The sequence below is a fragment of the Rhinolophus hipposideros genome, assembly GCF_964194185.1.
Source record: "Rhinolophus hipposideros genome assembly, chromosome: 3".
In the NCBI taxonomy this organism is placed as follows: domain Eukaryota; kingdom Metazoa; phylum Chordata; class Mammalia; order Chiroptera; family Rhinolophidae; genus Rhinolophus; species Rhinolophus hipposideros.
In genome coordinates, this window is record NC_138049.1 from 101,746,636 (window position 1) to 101,770,355 (window position 23,720).

The 23,720-nt window shown below is 50.9% G+C and overlaps 1 protein-coding gene across 2 annotated transcripts; it reads left to right on the plus strand.

Annotated features, from left to right (window-relative positions):
- Positions 1 to 13,696: 13,696 nt before the first annotated feature.
- LOC308493120 (class I histocompatibility antigen, Gogo-B*0101 alpha chain-like) lies at positions 13,697 to 22,292 on the plus strand. 2 transcript variants are annotated; one of them, XM_081038886.1, is made up of 8 exons: positions 13,697 to 14,054; positions 14,410 to 14,694; positions 15,128 to 15,403; positions 20,189 to 20,464; positions 20,990 to 21,103; positions 21,534 to 21,566; positions 21,709 to 21,756; positions 21,912 to 22,292. In XM_081038886.1, exons 1-8 carry the CDS (start codon positions 13,991 to 13,993, stop codon positions 21,914 to 21,916), a joined length of 1,101 nt encoding a protein of 366 aa, XP_080895012.1. In that variant the 5' UTR covers positions 13,697 to 13,990; the 3' UTR covers positions 21,917 to 22,292. The 2 variants fall into 2 exon arrangements, with proteins under 2 accessions (XP_080895012.1, XP_080895013.1); XM_081038887.1 differs by having other exon boundaries at positions 13,943 to 14,054; positions 14,494 to 14,694.
- The last annotated feature ends 1,428 nt before the right edge of the window (positions 22,293 to 23,720 follow it).

The following is a 23,720-nucleotide window of genomic DNA, read 5'->3' on the forward strand; positions in this document are numbered from 1 at the left end:
GGTACATTTATACAATGGAGTATTACACAGCCATAAAGAAGAAAGAAATCTTACCATTTGCAACAACATGGATGGACCTAGAGAACATTATGTTAAGTGAAGTAAGTCAGACAGAGAAAGACAAATACCATATGATCTCACTTATATGTGGAACCTAAAGAAAAGAAAAAGTGAATGAACGAATCAGAAACAGTTTTGGAGACATATAGGAAAAACTGAGGGTTGCTAGATGGGAGTGGGGGTGGGTATAAGGGGTGAGGTGAGGGGATTAGAAAACAGTCAGTAACTACAAGATGGCCACGGAGTTTTGAAAATTAATTTGGGGAATGTAATCAATAATGTTGTAAAGATTTTGCAAGGTATCCGATGGACACTTGTCCCATTTGGGAGACCACCTCAGGGAAAATGTAGATGCCTGATCACTGCACTGTACACCGGAAGCTGAAGCTGAACAATAATGAATGCCAACTATAATTTTGTATACATATATATACATATTGTAAATATGTATATATATATAGTAAATATATATATATTTACAAGAAGCAGAGTACAGCATTAGGAATAGAGACAGTGGAAATGTAATGGCTCTGCGATGTGACAGCGATAGTGGATGGGGGAGGGGGTTCACACAGTGTGAGGGATATAAATGATAACCGTCTAAGTATTACTTTGTCTTGTGCACCTGAAACTAATAAAAAACTGAAAAAAAAGAAGTCAAACTAATAAAGGTCTGAGGAATAACAACAATAACAAAAGAAATAAACATTGGTACAATAAAAAAAATCGACTAAAACAAAATAAAACAAAAAAACCTTGGAGGAAATTTCTGTATTTACCACTAAAACAAAGTCGACCAGGAAAAATCTTTAAATTGCCTTGTGTGAGTTATATTGGGCAGTAGAATTGCTCTTGATCAGCTCCTAGTTGAGCATGTGGGGTTTGCTCTGTTGTTAATACCTCTTGTACTTGGATAAAACACCTCTGGAAAATAGACAGAACTAAATAAAATCCAGGCACAAACCAAATGGCTAAATACAGTGCTCACTGACACCTCAGGTTTTTTAATCTTCAACTAACTGCCCTCAGTCTTTGCCTCTTGTTTCAAATCTCTTCTTCAAATTGAACTTAACATTCTATTTGCTATTATAATATACTTGCTGTTCTAAAACCGTTCGTTTTGCTCGTCTTGATGTTATAAGGACACCACTCTGATAACAGTTGCTCAACATCTTTGAAATGCTCACTAAGGCCTGTGAGACTTTATAAAAAAAAACTTCAAGAAACTACAGATGGTGTCTGCCCTTAAAGGAAAATGATGGCAAAGCCTTCCTCTGTGCTGGTGCTCTTGTTACTGCAATGTAACTAAAGTTCCTAAGAACAAAGAAAACCACTTTCCCTCCATCTTGGGACATGATGTACAACAATGACTTTTCCTGGCAATGAGAGACTGACAGTGGCACAACACCCCAAAAATGAGCCGTCTTAACAATGGAGGGCCAAGGACGCTTTACTGACTAATCAGTGCTGCTTTCCAGTGATTCATCAGCGATACTTTGAAGGAAAGATGTTGATCAAAATGAGGGATATGTCAAAAAAATATTAAACAGAGCCACTTTAAACTGGAGTGGAGCTGCCATCCCAGAGGAACTGCTTTGAGACATTAAAACCGGGCAAATAACCTTTACACTGGGCCTAAAGCAACATTATGTCTCAAAGAACAGTTTGCAAAGGTAACAGGAAAGCAGTTATTCTGACTGCTGAACTGAAAATTTTAATTATTTAGAATTAGCATCACTATGTTGTTACTTGCACCAATAGAAATACCTTCCTTCTATTAATGGAATTGTTCCCCTTCCCTTTCTCATAAATATCATCGCTTTTGCTTCCTAACTGGAATATTATGTGTGTTTCTGTCTGAATCAATGCTTCCCCAATATCTATTCCTTTTTTTTTTTAATCTCAAATGCTTGTAGCTTCTCACTTTGAAAGCCTTTTTATTTTTAGGTTAACACACCCATAGAAAGAGGTGGACAAATCATAAGTGTACAGTGGATTTCCCAAAGTGAACATTGGGATAAGCAACACCCACATCAAGGAACATGTCCAGCTCCAGGAAACCCTCTTGAGACGTAGTCAGTCATAAACCAACCTCTCCCCAAGTAACTCAGCTTGATTTTTAACAGGAGAGATGAGTTCTGTCAGATTTTGGTAGAATGGAATCTTACAGGCGAAACCCCTCAGTATCTGCCTCTCACTCAACATTATCTCCCCAGGTCTCACCGCTAAGGCCACGTGTGGTTGTGGATTATTCATTCCCACGGCTACAGGGAGTCCGTTATATGAACAGGACCACACTTCTGTCCTCTGACGTTCATGGACATTTGTGTTAGGCCCAGATTTCACAAATCATGCTGTTATGAACGATTTTTCATATATTCTGGCACACTCATGCATGTATGTCTATTAGGCACATAAGTAGGAGTAGAAATGTTGGGTCATAGGGTGAGTGAATGTTTGGCTTTAGAATGTACACCCAATCAAGTGGAGGAGAGGGGGATAAAAGGCGGTGTGAGGTGAGCCTCTGTAGCGCTCCCCTGGAATTTACAACGAATCGGACAACAATAACTCCACAAAGGACTCCCTGCACAGAGATAGCCAAGACGAAGAGGCGCACTACTGAATTCACCTCCAGGTGGGAGAATCGCGCGAGCCGGGGAGGAGGGAAGGGAGAAGTGCGGAACGGAGCCGCTCAGGACACAGACGTAGCTCAGTGCTCCGAGCTCGCTGCTCTTGGAACTACCGCAGCTGCGGGAGAGGGAAGAATTCCGACTGCTAGGGCTCCGCTTACGGCCCACAGGGCTGAGGGGGCAGCACATAACACGGCTGACCCCAATGCTCAAGACAGACACCTCGGAGAAAAGACAGAGGGAAGAGGGCTGAAAACTGTGGTTTAAGCCCTCACTGCCGAGCTGAGAACGGAAGCCTTAGGCACGGAGACTAGCCGCCCCTCCCTACCCTCCCAGAGCTTGCCCAGCCCCCACCTGCCCAGTGCTAGAGCGATAAAGTAGCAGTGTCAGATCAAAGGACAGAATATTTGCTGCTCTGAGAACTGTGGACCGCAGACACAGATTCGCAGCTCAACTAGTTCCGGCAAAGGGGAGGGAGCTGTGGAAGCAGGACTGGCTGTGGTGGTGGTCACCACCATTGCTCTGGGCCACCTCTCACAACTCACCCCGCCCCTGGCCCCACCTATCTGGGCGGATCCCTGCAGGAGTAAACAGAACTGCTGAAACATACGGGCTCTGAATCTGGTGCAGAAAGAGCTTTGGAACTTCAAAAGCTCTTCGCATACCTATCAACCTGTTGCAGAAGCCACTCCTGTAGATGTCTAGGAAGAGAAATAGTAAATCAGTGATTGCCATGAATAACCAAGGCAACAAGATAGCTCAGAAAGAAAGTGAAAAGTCTCCAGAAAAGGAACTTAGAGATATGGAAATATGTGATTTAAATGACAGAGAATTCAAGATTGCAATTCTGAAAAAACTCAACGAGATGCAAGAAAACACAGAAAGGCAGTTTATTGAACTCAGAAACACAATCAAAGAACACCATGAGCATTTTACAAAAGAGATTGAAATTTTGAAAAAGAACCAAATAGAATTTCTGGAGATTAAGAACTCAATAGAAGAAATTAACAATAAAATATCCAGCTTAGGTAGTAGAGTTGACCAGATGGAGGAAAGAATCAGTGACATTGAAGATAGGAACCTGGAATTTACACAGATGGAAGAAGAAAGAGACTTGAGACTTAAAAGAAATGAAAGAACTCTACAAGAACTTTCTGACTCCATCAGAAAGAGCAATATAAGAATAATGGGCATACCAGAAGGAGAAAAAAGAGAGAAAGGAACAGAGAATATATTCAAATAAATCATTGATGAGAACTTCCCAAACTTGTGGAAAGAACTGGATCCTCGAATCCAAGAAGCAAATAGAACACCTAATTACCTCAATCCCAACAGGCCTTCACCAAGGCACATTGTATTGAAGCTGTCTAAAATCAATGACAAAGAAAGAATCCTCAAGGCAGCCAGGGAAAAGAAGACGGTAACTTACAAAGGAAAGCCCATTAGATTATCATCAGATTTTTTCAGCAGAAACTCTACAAGCTAGGAGGGAATGGAACCAAATATTCAAACTATTGAAAGAGAGAAATTATGAGCCAAGAATAATATATCCAGCAAAGATCCCCTTTAGATATGAAGGAGGAATAAAGACCTTTCCAGACATCCAGAAGCTGAGGGAATTTTCTAATATATGACCTGCACTACAAGAAATACTAAAGGAGGCTATTAGACCACCATCAACAGGGACAATTTGTGGCAACCAAAACATAAAAAGGGGGAGTGTAAAGGCCTGAACTGAAATATGGGAATGGAGAAAGTAAGCGTGCTAAAGAAAATGGAATACTCTATCAAACTTTCTTTTACATAAACTTAAGAGTAACCACTCAAAACAGAATCCAGAACTGAAATATATACTGTAATGAAAGAAGAAACAGAGAGAAACATCATAGAATATGTTTCACCACACAGAAATAATAGACAACAACAAAAAGGCAAAGAAACAATGGAGACACAGCCTTACCAGAAAACTAAAGATAGAATGACAGGAAATCCTCACATATCAATAATCACCCTAAATGTAAATGGACTGAACTCACCAATAAAGAGACACAGAGTAGCAGATTGGATCAAAAAACTAAACCCAACCATATGCTGTCTACAAGAGACACATCTCAGCTACAAGGACAAGCATAGACTCAAAGTGAAAGGGTGGAAATTGACACTCCAAGCAAATGGTACCCAGAGAAAATCAGGTGTAGCCATAATGATTTCCGATGAAACAGACTTCAGGGTGAAAAAGATAACAAGAGACAAAGATGGACATTTCATAATGGTAAAGGGGACTATACAACAAGAAGACATAACAGTCATCAATATTTATGCCCCCAATCAGGGAGCACCGAAATATACCAAGCAACTACTAACAGAACTAAAGGGAGAAATTGACCAAAACACAATTATACTATGGGACTTAAACACATCATTGACAGCTATGGATACATCATCCAAACAGAAAATAAATAACGAAATCGCAGCCCTAAATGACACATTAGATGAAATGGACATAATTGACATATATAGAGCACTTCATCCTAAAACATCAGACAATACGTTGTTTTTTAGTGTACATGGAACATTCTCAAGGATAGACCATATATTAGGACATAAAATCAGCCTCAGCAAATTTAAGAAGATTGAAATCATACCAAGCATATTCTCTGATCACAAGGCTTTGAAATTGGATACCAACATCAAAAGAAAGTAGGAAAAAACACAAATACATGGAGATTAAACAACATACTTTTAAAGAACGACTGGCTCAAAGAAGAAATTAGAGATCAAAAGATACATAGAAACAAATGACAATGAAAATACATTCTACCAAAATTTTGGGGATACCGCGAAAGCAGTTTTAAGAGGGAAATTTATATCATTACAGGCCTATCTCAAGAAACAAGAAAAATCCCAAATAAGTAACCTCATGTTACACCTTAAAGAACTAGAAAAAGAGGAACAAGCGAAACCCAAGGTCAGCAGAAGAAAGGAGATAACAAAAATCAGAGCAGAACTAAAAATGAAATAGAGAACAAAAAGACAATAGAAAAAATTAATGTGACAAAGAGCTGGTTCTTTGAAAAGATTAACAAAATTGACAAACCCGTGGCTAGACTCACTAAGATAAACAGAGAGAAGACACTAATTAACAAAATCAGAAATGAAAAAGGGGAAGTTATCACCGACACCAAGAAATACAAAGGATTATCCAAGAATACTTTGAAGGACTATATGCCACCAAATTCAATAACTTAGAAGAAATGGACAAGTTCTTAGAAACATATAGCCTTCCAAGGCTGAATCATGAAGAACTGGAAAATCTAAACAGGCCGATCACCAGTAACGAAATTGAATCAGTCATCAAAAACCTTCCCAAAATCAAAAGTCCTGGACCAGATGGCTTCACTAGTGAATTCTACCAAACCTTCAAAGAGGATCTAATGCCAATCCTGCTCAAACTCTTCCAAAACATTGAAGAAGAGTCAGTACTCCCTAACTCATTTTATGAGGCCAACATTACCCTGATACCAAAACCTGGTAAGGACAACACAAAAAAAGATAACTATAGACCAATATCTCTGATGAATACAGATACTAAAATCCTAAACAAAATTCTAGCAAATCGAATACAATAATGCATTAAAAATATTATTCATCACGACCAAGTGGGGTTCATCCCCGGGGCACAAGGATGGTTCAACATTCGCAAATCCATCAATGTGATACATCACATAAACAAAATAAAGGACAAAAATCATATGATTACATCAATTGATGCAGAAAAAGCATTTGATAAGATACAACATCCATTTATGATTAAAACACTTAATAAAATAGGTATAGAAGGAAAATACCTCAACATAATAAAGGCCATATACGACAAGCCCTCAGCTAATCTCATAATTAATGGTGAAAAACTGAAGCCCTTTGCTCTATGTTCAGGAACATGACAAGGTTGTCCCCTATCACCTCTGCTTTTCAACATAGTGTTGGAAGTTCTTGCCAGAGCAATCAGGCAAGAGAAAGAAATAAAAGGCATCCAAATTGGTAATGAAGAAGTTAAATTGTCACTCTTTGCAGATGACATGATGCTATATATAGAAAACCCTGGACCGGCCGGGTGGCTCAGGTGGTTGGAGCTCCGTGCTCCTACCTCTGAAGGCTGCTGGTTCGATTCCCACATGGGCCAGTGGGCTCTCAACCACAAGGTTGCCGGTTCGACTCCCGCAAGGGATGGTGGGCTGTGCCCCCTGCAACTAGCAATGGCAACTGTACCTGGAGCTGAGCTGCGCCCTCCACAACTAAGACTGAAAGGACAACAACTTGACTTGGAAAAAAGTCCTGGCAGTACACACTGTTCCCCAATAAAGTTCTGTTCCCCTTCCCCAATAAAATCTTTAAAAAAAAAAAAAAAGAAAACCCTAAAGACTCCACCAAAAAGCTATTAGAAACAATTAATGAATACAGTAGAGTTGCTGCCTACAAAATCAATGTACAAAAGTCCATTGCTTTCCTATATACCAACAATGAAATCTCAGAAAAAGAAATAGAAAAAACAATTCCTTTTGCAATTGCAGCAAAAAGAATAAAATACCTAGGAATAAACTTAACCAAGAATGTGAAGGATTTATATGCTGAAAACTATAAGACATTTTTGAAAGAAATTGAAGAAAACACAAAGAAATGGAAAGACATTCCGTGCTCATGGATTGGTAGAATCAACATAGTTAAAATGGCCATATTACCCAAAGCCATCTACAGATTTAATGCAATCCCCATCAAAATCCCAATGGCATTTTTTAAAGAAATAGAACAAAAAACCGTCAGATTTGTTTGGAACCACAAAAGACCCCGAATAGCCAAAGCAATATTAAAAAAAAAAAAAAGAACAATACTGGAGGTATCACACTCCCTGTTTTTTGCTTGTACTACAGGGTTACAATAATCAAAACAGCTTGGTATTGGCGGACAAACAGACACATAGACCAATGGAATAGAATTGAGAACCCAGAAATAAAACCACATAAGTATGGACACATAATTTTTGACAAAGAAGCTAAAAACATAAATGGAGGAAAGACAGCCTCTTCAATAAATGGTGCTGGCAGAATTGGATAGCTACGTGCAAAAGAATGAAACTGGACTGCTATCTGTCACCATGTACCAAAATTAATTCAAAATGGATCAAAGACTTAAGCATAAGACCTAACACAATAAACTGCATCGAAGAAAACATAGGTACTAAACTTATGGACCTTGGGTTCAAAGAGCATTTTATGAATTTGACTCCAAAGGCAATGGAAGTAAAAGCTAAAATAAACAAATGGGATTATATGAAACTGAAAAGCTTCTGCACAGCAAAAGAAACTATTGACAAAATAATGAGGCAACCAACTGAATGGGAGAAGATTTTTGCAAACAGTGCCTCTGATAAGGGGCTAATATCCAAAATATACAAGGAACTCATGAAACTCAACAACAAAAAAACAAACAACCCAATTGAAAAATGGACAGAGGACCTAAAGAGACATTTCTCCAAAGAGGATATACAAATGGCAAATAAACACATGAAAAAATGCTCAACATCGCTAATCATCAGAGAAATGCAAATGAAAACCACAATGAGATATCACCTCACCCCAGTCAGAATGGCTTTCATCAATAAGACAAATAGTAACAAGTGTTGGAGAGGCTGTGGAGAAAAAGCAACCCTCATACACTGTTGGTGGGAATGCAGACTGGTGCAGCCGCTATGGAAGGCAGTGTGGAGGTTCCTTAAGAAATTACGAATAGAATTACCATATGACCCATCAATCGCTCTCCTGGGTATCTACCCAAAAAATCTGAAAACATTTCTCTATAAAGACACGTGTATTCCAATGTTCATTGCAGCTTTGTTTACGGTGGCCAAGACCTGGAAATAACCAAAATGTCCTTCGATAGATGAATGGATAAAGAAGTTGTGGTATATATACACAATGGAATACTATTCGGCGTTAAGGAAAGATGATATAGGAGCATTTGTGACAACACGGATGGATCTTGAGAATATAATGCTAAGTCAAATAAGTCAGACAGAAAAAGCAGAGAACCCTATGATTTCACTGATATCTGGTATATAAACCAAAAACAACAAAAGAACAAGACAAAGAAATAAGAAAGAAAAACTCATAGACACAGACAATAATTTAGTGGTTACCAGAGGGTAAAGGGGTGGGGGTGGGTGATGAGGGTAAGAAGGATCAAATATATGGTGATGGAAGGAGAACTAACTCTGGGTGGTGAACACACAATGGGATTTATAGATGATGTAATACAGAATTGTACACCTGAAATCTATGTAAATTTACTAACAATTGTCACCCCAATAAATTTAATAAAAAAAAAAGAAATGGTCATGTGATCACTGGCATCTCTACACATTTTCTGGAATACAATGTTCTGTGTGACCTGCAAGGTGATTCTATCTGTGAAGGACTAGGTGTGTTGTATTGAACTTCACATAAAACTGAATTAAGTACTTTTAAAGAATGGAAATTCATGTTGATCAATGTACGTTAAACTAGAAAACGCTATAAAGAGGAAGCCATGGATAGAATATAGAGTGTGAATGGAAGATACAACAGCTGCTTTGAGAAAACTTCAGGGGTGGCCGGATGGCTCATTTGGTTAGAGCATGAGCTCTCCACCATGGGATGGTGGGCTGCGCCCCCTGCAACTAATATTGAAAACAACGACTGGACTTGGAGCTGAGCTGTGCCCCCCACAATTAGATTGAAGGACAACGACTTGGAGCTGATGGGCCCTGGAGAAACACTGTTCCCCAATATTCCAGAATAAAAATTTAAAACAAAACAAAACAAAAAAAGTCAGCGTCCAGCGTCACTTATCAACAGTGCATTTTAGAATCACATTGGTGTCCAAATCACTTCTATTAAATCTCATTCAAAAACACAGTGAAAGACGTGACATTTATTCTAGGATACCCACCGGACAGCCCGTTTTAGAACACTTTGTTCCTAGATTGGCGTTTACCATCGCTGCCCACTGTATCACAACACAATTGTTGTCAGGACACCAAGGTGTATAGACTGAGGCATGAGATTCACAGTTTTCTAACATTTTGAAAAGCAATTTCATTAGGCAAATATTTTTGAAGATGATGTTCAGTAACAGAATTGGCATTGTAGCCAGTACTTCTGACACTTTTTTTCCCCAGGGCAAACAGGCAGAATGTTTGTTAGCCACTAAATGATTTATGGCACACATACCCCGGCGTCACAATTACGGCGTCCTGGAGCACCCAGGGGTGAAAACATGAAACATTTATAAAACTAGGCTTTTGTTGTTTTCCACCCTGCAAGCCCTTTGTATTCCCCACCCTAACTTTCTCAAGACAGTTTTTTTTTTCCTTGAGCTATATTAAAACAAAGAAAAACAGTCCAGATCTAGGGCGGGGATAACGGGGTGGGGGAATCGGGGTCTGGCTCCGAATACTGAAGGGCAACGGGGCAGGGGAAGCGAAGGGGGTCCGGGCGTGGGAGGTTCACTAGGAATCCACAAAGGCCTCTGGATAAGACTCGAGGCCGCTGGGCGCCCACTCCGGCTGCGCCCCCACGCACAGCCCCTTCCCTTGCGGTGGCCTCCAGCAACCCAGCGCAGCTCAACAGCGTTTATTTTTTTCTTTAGTCACCCCCGCCCCCAAGGCACACAGGCACAATACCTTTTTCTAACCCCCCTCTCCTCTCCGTCTTTGCTCCTGGCGGTCCCGGGCTGCCACGGGAGCCTCCCGCCGCCCGGCCGCCACTGAGACTTGAGCGCCCTGCTGCAAGCATGCTCACCGCCGCTGGTGCCCTTCGGCTCCGGCTATTTTCCTTCTCACTCCTCCCTCCTCCCGCAGCGGATCTCCAGCTTCCAAAAGAGGGCAGCCTAGAAACCCACTTCTGACATTCTTAATGCAACAAATTTGAAAATTCTAAAAAAAGCAAAGCTAGTTATTGTAAAGGCCTTGTTACGGCGCTCAGTCTTTAAACCGTGTGATCAGCTACTACATGTTCTCAACTTTGTGGCAACTTATTGTAGGAACCATTGTTATTAAAGGGCGTCTGCAATAAAACGTCCAAATGCTGTTGTATCTCCTTTCTCTGTCTGAAACTTTTAATCTTTATATTGTAAGAGTGAAATTTAAGGCATTAAAGAAAATGATCACCTAAAAGAAGGATTATGCTTTATAAAATCCTGAAACAATATTCAGGATTTTAATTGTAAATTTTATATGTATGTAAATTCTTTGACACTCCTCCCTTCCAGAGGTGAATTCCTTCTCTCTTGAGTGTGGGCTGGACATAACGACTCACTTCCCATCAGGCTGGTGTAATGGTGTGTGATTCTGAGTCTAGGACATAAATCTGCAGCTTCAGTCTTGGTTGGTCTCTCTCTCTCCTATCACTTGCTCTTAGGGAAGAAGCTACATAAGTTATTAGCCACCTTATGGAAAAGTCCCCAAGGCTAGGAACTGAGGCCACCTGGGATGCTGGGTTGCTGGAGGCCACCGCAAGGGAAGGGGCTGTGTGTGGGGGCGCAGCCCGTGTGGGCGCCGAGCATCCTCGAGTCTTATCCAGAGGCCTATGTGGATTCCTAGTAAACCCTGGGATCATCCAGGAAGGAAATGAGGCCCCTTCCAACAGCCCCATGAGTGAGCCGTGTGTCATGCGCGTCCTCCAGCCCCAGTCAAGCCTTCAGATGACGCAGCCCTGGCTGACAACTTGACTGTAACCTTGAGAGAGGCCCTGAGCCAGAAGCATCAGGGAAACCTTTCCTGCATTCCTGACACTGAGAAACTAGGAGAAAGTGCATATTGTTGTTTTGAGCGGCTCACTTTTGGGTAATTGTTATGCTGCCATACATGACTAGTATAGTGTCCAAAGAGAGAATGTATTATTGCATTTTTATTTGCTCTAAATTAATTATATTAACATGTCATTTGGTTTGCATTTTATTACTACTCACAGCAATCTATTTAGTTGAACTTCATTTCCAACTGTGACCCAAATAAACACAAAGGGAAGAGCAGGCCATCCTAGGCTGATTCTGTGATGGTCCCAAATAACAACCCTGGTTATTCACCTTCTCCCAGTTATGCAGTCAAACATTAATATAGGTGCTGGGAAGTGATCCTACAGATGTCAGTAAGGTCTCCAATCAGCTGACCTTAAGACACGGGGACTATCCATGAGGAATGTCCTGATCAGGTGAGGACTGCTGGCTTTCTCCTGAGCAAACATTCCAAGTGAGAGGGATTCAGTGTGAGGCACTTTCTCTACTGGCAGCTTTGAAAATGGAGGGCCACATGGCAAAGACTGCTGGTGGACACTAGGGGTTGGGGCAGCACCCCCTCGCTGACGCTTGTCAAGGAAACAGGGACCTTAGACCTACAACTGGAAAAAACTGAATTCTGCTAACAGCTCTCTGTAAGCTGGGAGGAAGATCCTGAGCTCAGGATGAGCTCACACCTTTGTGACACCCTCAGCAGAGATCCCATCCACACCTGGCCTGGATTTCTAAGGAACTGTGAGCAAATAAGTGGGTATTCTTTGGAGCCACTAAGTTGAGGTCATTTGTTATACAGCAATAGAAAACTAATATACAGGCTCAAGAGTGCAACAAATAAGCACAGCATTTTTTCCACTGGACTGAATTTATGAACTGATATGCCCACTAGTTTGTAATAAAATATTTTCATTTTTTGTGTTTTTCAAGTTGTGATTTTATGTGATATAAATTTTAATACAATCATTCATTCATTCAACAAATAATTTAATGCCCACTATCTGTCAGGAATGGCTTCATATGCTTGGGATACAAGGTTGACCTAAACAGCCCAAAGCCCCTCTGCTCATGTGCCTTACATTCTAGAAGCTTCCCAGAGTGATTCTGAGCCACTGGAGTAGTTTTAGTGAAGAAATGACACAGCCTCACGGATGTTAGAAGGATCGCAGATCCCTGTGGGGAGAACAGTTCTTGGCTGGCAGGTGAGGGGGTGGCACTGGTGCCACAATTAGGAGTGAGAGGGTGGTGGGGACTAAGGGGGGAAGAGGGCCTGAGGGGTGAGAGAGACAGAGAAGGGCTGGAGAAGCAGGGGGAGGGAAAGGGCAGAGGTGAAGAATCCTAAAGCAGTGGAACTCTCAGGTTGAAATATGCTGTTTTATAGATCTTTTGTAAATTATCTGGGACCTAGCGGGATGTTCTGTGGAGCTGCCTAATCTCCTACTTAAGCTAATCAGTTTAAAAATAATAATGTGTCCCAATAAAATATGCACACCACTTAGATGTGAATAATTAATTCATAAAAACAGGCAACACAGGAGCCCTAGTGAACGGCATTTAACTGCGTTGAACACTTGCAGTTTGACTTGAAGTTTTGAGGTTGTCTGGGCTCCTCCTTGAAATACACGGTAACAAACTGTTTCCACTGCTTCTTTGTATTGAGGAGGCCGGGACTCAACAGACAAACTCAGGGCTGTGGAAGGAAGATCATTTTACAGTAGAAACATCCGGAGTCACAGGTGTACTGTCTGGGAAAGTAAGACTTAGGAACTTTGAGAGTCTGGCTGCAGTGCTGTTTACACACATTTCTGCACCAAGTGGGACAGATCACGGTTTTACACATTAGCTTCCTGGTGATCAGGGGTTTCCAAGGCTGTTCCCCACTGTGGTTAATAAACAACAAGGAGACTGGTCTCTATGAGAATCTCCAGCTGGTGTTTTCAGGCACAGCTTCTCCAGGGTTAAAGAGGAAAGCCCTGGCCTTCCTCTATTCCCAGGGCGAGCTCACTCTGGGGCATCAGGTCCCCTGGGGGTGTCTTCTTCCAGGAGAGTGGGGGGGGGGGGAGAGGTAAAGGGTGGGAGGCAGGGCGTCCATTTCAGGGAGAGGGATTCCGGGAAGAGACGGGGAGGAAAAGGGGCTGAGCCCTGGCTCCTCAGACAGCCCCCGGGTCAGGACTCAGGGTGACAGTGTGACACAGCGCTCAGAGCAGGAGGAGGGGTCAGGACGGAGTCCCAGGTCCCCTGAGGGCGGAGTCTGGGGGGAAGCTCAGTGTCGGGGAGTCCCCACTCCCCGCGGTTTCACTTTTCCTTCTCACAACCTGTGTCCGGTCATCCTGCCTGGAAACTCGTGACGCGGCCCCAGGTCTCACTCCCATTGCGTGTCCGGTTCCAGAGAAGCCAGTGTCACCGCCTTTCCGGTTATAAAGTGTCCCCGGACCCGCCCGCAGGCAGATTGTCCCCAGACCCCGAGCAGGCGCGTCATGGGCCCCGGAACCCTCCTCCTGCTGCTCTCGGGGGCCCTGGGCCTGACGGGGACCGGGGCGGGTGAGTGCGGGGTCGGGAGGGAACGGCCTCCGCGGGGGGAAGCGCGAGGAACGCCCGGTGGGGACGCGGGACCCGGGGAGGACGTGTCCCCCCCGCCCTGACCCCTCCTCCTGACCCCGCCCCTCCTGACCCCGCCCCTCCTGGCCCCGCCCCTCCTGGCCCCGCCCCTCCTGGCCCCGCCCCTCCTGGCCCCGTCCCGGGCCCCCCCCACTCGGGTCTCCCGCCCCCTCCCCCCTCCGTACCCACGTTTCCGTCCCCCGCCCCTCCCGGCCCATCGCCCTGGGACCCGGGACCCGCGCCGGGTAGGGGGGGGGTGGGGGGGGGCGCCTGGGTCTCAGCCCCTCCCCACCCCCAGGCCCCCACTCCATGACGTATTTCTTCACCTCCTGGTCCCGGCCCGGCCGCGGGGAGCCCCGGTACATCGCCGTCGGCTACGTAGACGACACGCAGTACGTGCGGTTCGACAGCGACGCGGCGCGTCCGAGGATGGAGCCCCGCGCGGCGTGGATGGAGGGGCCGTGGGTGGAGAAGGCGATGCCGGGGTACTGGGACCGGAACACGCGGGTCCAGAAGGGCAACGCACGGACTTTCCGAGGAAACCTGCAGACCGCGCTCCGCTACTACAACCAGAGCGAGGCCGGTGAGCGACGCGGCCCGGGTCCCGGTCACGACCCCCACGGATGGGCCGGGGTCCCCCCGAGTCTCCGGGTCCGAGCGTCACCCCGAGGCTGCGGGACCCGCCCGGCCCGTCCACCCGGGAAGAGCCCGCGGGGACTTGGACCCGGGTTCATTTACAGTTCAGCCTCCTTCGCGGGGCGGGGCGGGATTAAAGTTCGGGGTTAAAGGTCGCAGCTGACGGGGGGTGTTAAAGGTCGGGGTTAAAGGTCGGAGTTGACGGCGGGTTGGGTTAAAGGTCGGGGTTAAAGGTCGGAGCTGACGGCTGGGTGGGGTTGAAAGTCTGAAAGTCGGGGTTAAAGGTCGGAACTGACAGCGGGTCAGAGCTGACGGCGGGGTTAAAGGTCGGGGTTAAAGGTCGGGGTTAAAGGTCAGAGTTGACGGCGGGGCGGGGTCAGGGTCTCACACCCTCCAGACTGTGTACCGCTGCGACGTGGGGCCGGACGGGCGCCTCCTCCGCGGGTACTATCAGTACGCCTACGACGGCGCCGACTACATCGCCCTGAACGAGGACCTGCGCTCCTGGACCGCGGCGGACACGGCGGCTCAGATCACCCGGCGCAAGTGGGAGGCGGCCGCTGTGGCAGAAGAATGGAGGGTTTACTTTGAGGGCAGGTGCAGGGAGTGGCTCGGCAAATACCTGGAGAGGGGGAAGGAGACGCTGCTGCGCGCAGGTGAGCGGGGCGCGGGGCTCCTGCGGGGAGGGAGGACATGGGACCCACACCCGGGCCCCCTCCCCGACCCCGGGGGATGGAGGCCGCCCGGGTGTTCAGATCCGGTACCAGAGAGCGACCCGGGGGCCTTCTCTCAGGGACACTTAGGGGCGCGGTCTCGCAGGATGGAGGGGGGACCATCCCAGAAATAACGACCAGCGGGTCCCTGGGACCCTGGCCGCTGCCCTGGGAACCCGGGGCCCTTCTCTCAGGGACACTTAGGGCCGCGGTCTCGCAGGATGGAGGGGGGACCATCCCAGAAATAAGGATCAGCGGTTCCCTGGGACCCCGGCCGCTGCCCTGGGAACCCGGGGCCCTTCTCTCAGGGACACTTAGGGGCGCGGTCTCGCAGGATGGAGGGGGGACCATCCCAGAAATAACGACCAGCGGGTCCCTGGGACCCTGGCCGCTGCCCTGGGAACCCGGGGACCTTCTCTCAGGGACACTTAGGGGCGCGGTCTCGCAGGATGGAGGGGGGACCATCCCAGAAATAACGACCAGCGGGTCCCTGGGACCCTGGCCGCTGCCCTGGGAACCCGGGGACCTTCTCTCAGGGACACTTAGGGGCGCGGTCTCGCAGGATGGAGGGGGGACCATCCCAGAAATAACGACCAGCGGGTCCCTGGGACCCTGGCCGCTGCCCTGGGAACCCGGGGACCTTCTCTCAGGGACACTTAGGGGCGCGGTCTCGCAGGATGGAGGGGGGACCATCCCAGAAATAACGACCAGCGGGTCCCTGGGACCCTGGCCGCTGCCCTGGGAACCCGGGGACCTTCTCTCAGGGACACTTAGGGGCGCGGTCTCGCAGGATGGAGGGGGGACCATCCCAGAAATAACGACCAGCGGGTCCCTGGGACCCTGGCCGCTGCCCTGGGAACCCGGGGACCTTCTCTCAGGGACACTTAGGGGCGCGGTCTCGCAGGATGGAGGGGGGACCATCCCAGAAATAACGACCAGCGGGTCCCTGGGACCCTGGCCGCTGCCCTGGGAACCCGGGGACCTTCTCTCAGGGACACTTAGGGGCGCGGTCTCGCAGGATGGAGGGGGGACCATCCCAGAAATAACGACCAGCGGGTCCCTGGGACCCTGGCCGCTGCCCTGGGAACCCGGGGACCTTCTCTCAGGGACACTTAGGGGCGCGGTCTCGCAGGATGGAGGGGGGACCATCCCAGAAATAACGACCAGCGGGTCCCTGGGACCCTGGCCGCTGCCCTGGGAACCCGGGGACCTTCTCTCAGGGACACTTAGGGGCGCGGTCTCGCAGGATGGAGGGGGGACCATCCCAGAAATAACGACCAGCGGGTCCCTGGGACCCTGGCCGCTGCCCTGGGAACCCGAGGCCCTTCTCTCAGGGACACTTAGGGCCGCGGTCTCGCAGGATGGAGGGGGGACCATCCCAGAAATAACGACCAGCGGGTCCCTGGGACCCCGGCCGCTGCCCTGGGAACCCGGGGCCCTTCTCTCAGGGACACTTAGGGGCGCGGTCTCGCAGGATGGAGGGGGGACCATCCCAGAAATAAGGACCAGCGGGTCCCTGGGACCCTGGCCGCTGCCCTGGGAACCCGGGGACCTTCTCTCAGGGACACTTAGGGGCGCGGTCTCGCAGGATGGAGGGGGGACCATCCCAGAAATAACGACCAGCGGGTCCCTGGGACCCTGGCCGCTGCCCTGGGAACCCGGGGCCCTTCTCTCAGGGACACGTAGGGGCGCGGTCTCTCAGGATGGAGGGGGGACCATCCCAGAAATAACGACCAGCGGGTCCCTGGGACCCTGGCCGCTGCCCTGGGAACCCGGGGACCTTCTCTCAGGGACACTTAGGGGCGCGGTCTCGCAGGATGGAGGGGGGACCATCCCAGAAATAACGACCAGCGGGTCCCTGGGACCCTGGCCGCTGCCCTGGGAACCCGAGGCCCTTCTCTCAGGGACACTTAGGGGCGCGGTCTCGCAGGATGGAGGGGGGACCATCCCAGAAATAACGACCAGCGGGTCCCTGGGACCCTGGCCGCTGCCCTGGGAACCCGGGGACCTTCTCTCAGGGACACTTAGGGGCGCGGTCTCGCAGGATGGAGGGGGGACCATCCCAGAAATAACGACCAACGGGTCCCTGGGACCCCAGCCGCTGCCCTGGGAACCCGGGGCCCTTCTCTCAGGGACACTTAGGGGCGCGGTCTCGCAGGATGGAGGGGGGACCATCCCAGAAATAACGACCAGCGGGTCCCTGGGACCCCGGCCGCTGCCCTGGGAACCCGGGGCCCTTCTCTTAAGGACACTTAGGGGCGCGGTCTCGCAGGATGGAGGGGGGACCATCCCAGAAATAACGACCAGCGGGTCCCTGGGACCCTGGCCACTGCCCTGGGAACCCGGGGACCTTCTCTCAGGGACACTTAGGGGCGCGGTCTCGCAGGATGGAGGGGGGACCATCCCAGAAATAACGACCAGCGGGTCCCTGGGACCCCGGCCGCTGCCCTGGGAACCCGGGGCCCTTCTCTCAGGGACACTTAGGGGCGCGGTCTCTCAGGATGGAGGGGGGACCATCCCAGAAATAACGACCAGCGGGTCCCTGGGACCCCGGCCGCTGCCCTGGGAACCCGGGGCCCTTCTCTCAGGGACACTTAGGGGCACGGTCTCGCAGGATGGAGGGGGGACCATCCCAGAAATAACGACCAGCGGTTCCCTGGGACCCCGGCCGCTGCCCTGGGAACCCGGGGCCCTTCTCTCAGGGACACTTAGGGGCGCGGTCTCGCAGGATGGAGGGGGGACCATCCCAGAAATAACGACCAGCGGTTCCCTGGGACCCCGGCCGCTGCCCTGGGAACCCGGGGCCCTTCTCTCAGGGACACTTAGGGGCGCGGTCTCTCAGGATGGAGGGGGGACCATCCCAGAAATAACGACCAGCGGGTCCCTGGGACCCCGGCCGCTGCCCTGGGAACCCGGGGCCCTTCTCTCAGGGACACTTAGGGGCACGGTCTCGCAGGATGGAGGGGGGACCATCCCAGAAATAACGACCAGCGGTTCCCTGGGACCCCGGCCGCTGCCCTGGGAACCCGGGGCCCTTCTCTCAGGGACACTTAGGGGCGCGGTCTCGCAGGATGGAGGGGGGACCATCCCAGAAATAACGACCAGCGGTTCCCTGGGACCCCGGCCGCTGCCCTGGGAACCCGGGGCCCTTCTCTCAGGGACACTTAGGGGCGCGGTCTCGCAGGATGGAGGGGGGACCATCCCAGAAATAACGACCAGCGGGTCCCTGGGACCCCGGCCGCTGCCCTGGGAACCCGGGGCCCTTCTCTCAGGGACACTTAGGGGCGCGGTCTCGCAGGATGGAGGGGGGACCATCTCAGAAATAACGACCAGCGGGTCCCTGGGACCCTGGCAGCTGCCCTGGGAACCCGGGGACCTTCTCTCAGGGACACTTAGGGCCGCGGTCTCGCAGGATGGAGGGGGGACCATCCCAGAAATAACGACCAGCGGTTCCCTGGGACCCCGGCCGCTGCCCTGGGAACCCGGGGCCCTTCTCTCAGGGACACTTAGGGGCGCGGTCTCGCAGGATGGAGGGGGGACCATCCCAGAAATAACGACCAGCGGGTCCCTGGGACCCCGGCCGCTGCCCTGGGAACCCGGGGCCCTTCTCTCAGGGACACTTAGGGGCGCGGTCTCGCAGGATGGAGGGGGGACCATCCCAGAAATAACGACCAGCGGGTCCCTGGGACCCCGGCCGCTGCCCTGGGAACCCGGGGACCTTCTCTCAGGGACACTTAGGGGCGCGGTCTCGCAGGATGGAGGGGGGACCATCTCAGAAATAACGACCAGCGGGTCCCTGGGACCCTGGCCGCTGTGCTGGGAACCCGGGGCCCTTCTCTCAGGGACACTTAGGGGCGCGGTCTCGCAGGATGGAGGGGGGACCATCCCAGAAATAACGACCAGCGGGTCCCTGGGACCCCGGCCGCTGCCCTGGGAACCCGGGGCCCTTCTCTCAGGGACACTTAGGGCGCGGTCTCGCAGGATGGAGGGGGGACCATCCCAGAAATAACGACCAGTGGTTCCCTGGGACCCTGGCCGCTGCCCTGGGAACCCGGGGCCCTTCTCTCAGGGACACTTAGGGGCGCGGTCTCGCAGGATGGAGGGGGGACCATCCCAGAAATAACGACCAGCGGTTCCCTGGGACCCTGGCCGCTGCCCTGGGAACCCGGGGCCCTTCTCTCAGGGACACTTAGGGGCGCGGTCTCGCAGGATGGAGGGGGGACCATCCCAGAAATAACGACCAGCGGTTCCCTGGGACCCTGGCCGCTGCCCTGGGAACCCGGGGCCCTTCTCTTAGGGACACTTAGGGGCGCGGTCTCGCAGGATGGAGGGGGGACCATCCCAGAAATAACGACCAGCGGGTCCCTGGGACCCTGGCCGCTGCCCTGGGAACCCGGGGACCTTCTCTCTCAGGCCGTGTTCGCTGCCCGCACACAGTGTGACTGAGCTCTGACCCCGATTTTCTGGGTCACGTGGCCTCCACCCAGCTCAGGACCGGGAACCCTTTTCTCTCCACCGGAGACCTGCCTCTGACGGGCTGTCTCACCTGATTCTAGAACTTTCTAAAGACCAGAGATTATCCCGATGCCTGTGTCCAGTGTGGTGTCTGGTCTTGTGCTCCCTTCCCCCACCCCAGGTGTCCTGACCGCTCTCAGGACGGTCACGTGACCACTCGGGAGTGTCCCCTGAGGATGCAAACGTCCTGACTATTCTGACCCTTCTCCTCAGACCCCCCAAAGGCACACGTGACCCACCACCGCACCTCTGACCGTGAAGTCACCCTGAGGTGCTGGGCGCTGGGCTTCTACCCTGCGGAGATCACCGTGACCTGGCAGCGCGATGGGGAGGACGTGACCCAGGACACGGAGCTCCTGGAGACCAGGCCCGCGGGGGACGGGACCTTCCAGAAGTGGGCAGCCGTGGGGGTGCCTTCTGGAGAGGAGCAGAGATACACGTGCCATGTGCAGCACGAGGGGCTGCCCGAGCCCCTGACCCTGAGATGGGGTACGGAGGGGCCGTGGGCACAGGGCCTCTTCTCAGGGAAAGCAGGGGCGTCAGGAGGACGTCAGGTCAGGGCTGAGGCCTGGGGTCAGGGCCCTCACCTGCCCTTCCCTTCCAGAGCCCCTGACCCTGAGATGGGGTACGGAGGGGCCGTGGGCACAGGGCCTCTTCTCAGGGAAAGCAGGGGCGTCAGGAGGACGTCAGGTCGGGGCTGAGGCCGGGGGTCAGGGCCCTCACCTGCCCTTCCCTTCCAGAGCCCCTGACCCTGAGATGGGGTACGGAGGGGGCCGTGGGCACAGGGCCTCTTCTCAGGGAAAGCAGGGGCGTCAGGAGGACGTCAGGTCGGGGCTGAGGCCGGGGGTCAGGGCCCTCACCTGCCCTTCCCTTCCAGAGCCCCTGACCCTGAGATGGGGTACGGAGGGGGCCGTGGGCACAGGGCCTCTTCTCAGGGAAAGCAGGGGCGTCAGGAGGACGTCAGGTCGGGGCTGAGGCCGGGGGTCAGGGCCCTCACCTGCCCTTCCCTTCCAGAGCCGCCTCCTCAGGCCGCCATCCCCCCTGGCGTGGTCGTGGGCGTCATTGCTGGGCTGGTCGTCCTGGGAGCTGCGGTCACTGGAGCTGTGCTGTGGAGGAGGAAGCGCTCAGGTAGGGAATGGACGGGGACTGAGGTGTCCTGTCCCACTGGGGTTTTTATCCCTATGTGGACGTGTGTCCTGCCTCGTTTGTGGGGACAACCATCCACACACGTGTGATTTCCTTGTCTGGGACCCTATTTCTAACACTGTTAGTGCTCGTGTGAACATGAGGAACAGGATTATCACCTTGATGATTCTGGTGACGGGGACCTGATTCTCCATAGTCACAGGGCAGAGCAGAAGGTCCCTGCGGAGGACAGACCTCCAGGAGGGTGGTGGGTCCAGTCCCCACACATGTACTTTCCTCAGCTTTCCTGATCCTGCCGTGGGTCAGTAGTCATAGTTCTGGAAACTTCTCTGGGGTCGAGGACTCTGATTCCTTTAGGACCTCATGGTCCTGCCTCCTTCCTGGCTTCTCACGTGATGTTTTCTTCCTGCAGGTGGAAAAGGAGGGAGCTACACTCAGGCTGCAGGTGAGTATGGAAGGGGGTGATCCCTGAGACCCTTGGAATAGTGTAGATGGAAGCGCTTGGGGGAGCTCACCCACCCCCATGATTCCTCCTTTAGCCACATGTGCTGTGGGCTCTGACCACATCCTGTTCTGTTCTTCCCCAGGCAGTGACAGTGCCCAGGGCTCCGATATGTCCGTCTCGGCTTCTAAAGGTGAGACCTGGAGGCCTGAAGGGAGAGGGGAGGCAGAGGGGACAGGACTGGGTACTGGGGATTTTTAGGGACAGTTTGAGCTGCGGTGGACTGTTGAGAATGTCACCACTTACAGCCACTAACCTGAATTTGTTATGATTATTTTTTTTCCACAGCGTGAGACAGCCGCCTTTTGGGGACTGACGATGCGAGATTTGTTCCTGTCCCCACTTTGTGACACAGGAAGCTCTGAGCTCTCTTTCTGCAAAGGGCATCTGAGTGTGTCTGCGTTCCTCTCACATCATGTGAGGAGGTGGGAGACTGCCCGCCCCCTGCCCTCCACGCCCCCTCCCCACACTGACCGAGTCTCTTCCCTGACCCTCTGTCCTGTTCCAGCAGAGGCTGTTTCCATCCCTGCCTTTACTTCATGTTATTCTGAGCAGCAACTTCTTCCTGGATATGAATTTGTTTTTTCAATTCTTGCTATGAATGGTTGAGGGGTTACTTGAAGGAGAAAATCCTAAAGTTGGAGAGGAAATAAATGGAAGACCTGAGAACCTTCCAGAATCCGTGTGTTTGCTGTGCTGAGTCTGTTGTGGGTGGAGACAGAAGAGGCAGTGAGGACCGAGCGTGGACTCAGCCTGAGCCCAGTCGGGGCTCAGTGCATCATGGGCTCTGACGTGGTCACTTCTCGGCGGGGTCACCTCTCTGCCCCTTTGTCCTCGTCCCTTCAGTAGAACCATGTCCCACCAGGACCTGTGATCACAGGGACTCAAACATCACCCAGGTCTGGTCTTATCAGTGATGGCTTCGTGTGGCCGGGTCACCAAGGCTCAGGCCTGGCCCGGCCCTCAACCCCATCCTTTGGGTGTTCATTTGTTGTTTCTATAGAGGAATATGACTCTGTTTGTTCTTGTTACGAGTCCTGGTCTCATTCTCCTTTGGGTGTCCCCTGTCTGTCAGCAGCAGGAGGTGTTTTGCCTGTCATTGTCCCCACAAGGCCAGGGGGACCCTGCACATTCGAGTCTGTGGCTTGAGAGATGAATTTTCAGACTCATCCAGCTCTTGCCTCCTTCTAGGGCTTGATGGTTCTTTCCATCTTTTGGGAAACTATCAGAGGAACCAAATTCTGGAATGAGCAGAGGAGGAATCCCGTAATTTCCCATCTTAGATAAGTTTCTGCTGGAATTCTGCTCTGCTTGCCGCCCTCTCTCCCTGCCCTGAGATCTAGTGCCGGCTCCATTCCAAACTCTGATTTAAGAAGCAGCATCTACTTGAGATTTATATTTGGCTGGAAAAGAGGACCCATAATTCGGGGCTCACTGTTTTCTGAAGAGGGAAATATAACTGCTGTGGTGTGCAGGAGGGCAGGTGTGGGAGAAAGAAGGGGGCGGGAGGAGAGCAGCACCTGTGAGAAAAGTGGAGGTGGCCCTGATGCCAGTATTAGGCGACTTGGTGCTGTAGCTGCCACAAAACAGCACTTGATCCGAGGCTACATTAATAAAGATACTGTCCTTAGAACAGGGAGGCGCTGTCACTGATCGTTCACTGACATTGGGCGTGTGTCAGATGTGTGACAGTTTCTACACCTGGGAAATATCACTGAAGTAAAGTCAGAAAAATGGCTGAACTTGGGGAGAGTCTGTTCCAGTGGGAAGAGACAGACTGTATCCTATAAGCACAGTAAACGAGGAAGGTTTGTATGTTAGAAGGAGATATGTGTTCTGGTTAAATACAGTGGGAAGGGGATCAGAGTGTGGGGTGTGGGGCCAGGGAAGACGGCTGTATTGATTGGGGTGACCTCAGGGTGACCTTGAGGGAAGATGTGAAGGACACAAGGAATTACCCACGAGGACGTCTGGGCATGTTCATTCCAGGCAGGGAACCTGCAGTGGGAATGCCCTGGGTTAGGAGTGTGTCTGGTTTCTGGGAAGAGCAGGGAGGCTGGTGTGGCTGCAGCAGAGAGTGATGGAGATGAGACAGGT

Excerpts from the sequence above, each read along its gene's own strand:
- LOC308493120 (XM_081038886.1), top strand. The coding sequence starts at position 13,991 with ATGGGCCCCGGAACCCTCCTCCTGCTGCTCTCGGGGGCCCTGGGCCTG. Across the intron at positions 14,055-14,409 it reads CCTGACGGGGACCGGGGCGG|GCCCCCACTCCATGACGTAT; the intron begins GTGAGTGCGGGG and ends CCCCACCCCCAG. Across the intron at positions 21,567-21,708 it reads GAGCTACACTCAGGCTGCAG|GCAGTGACAGTGCCCAGGGC; the intron begins GTGAGTATGGAA and ends GTTCTTCCCCAG.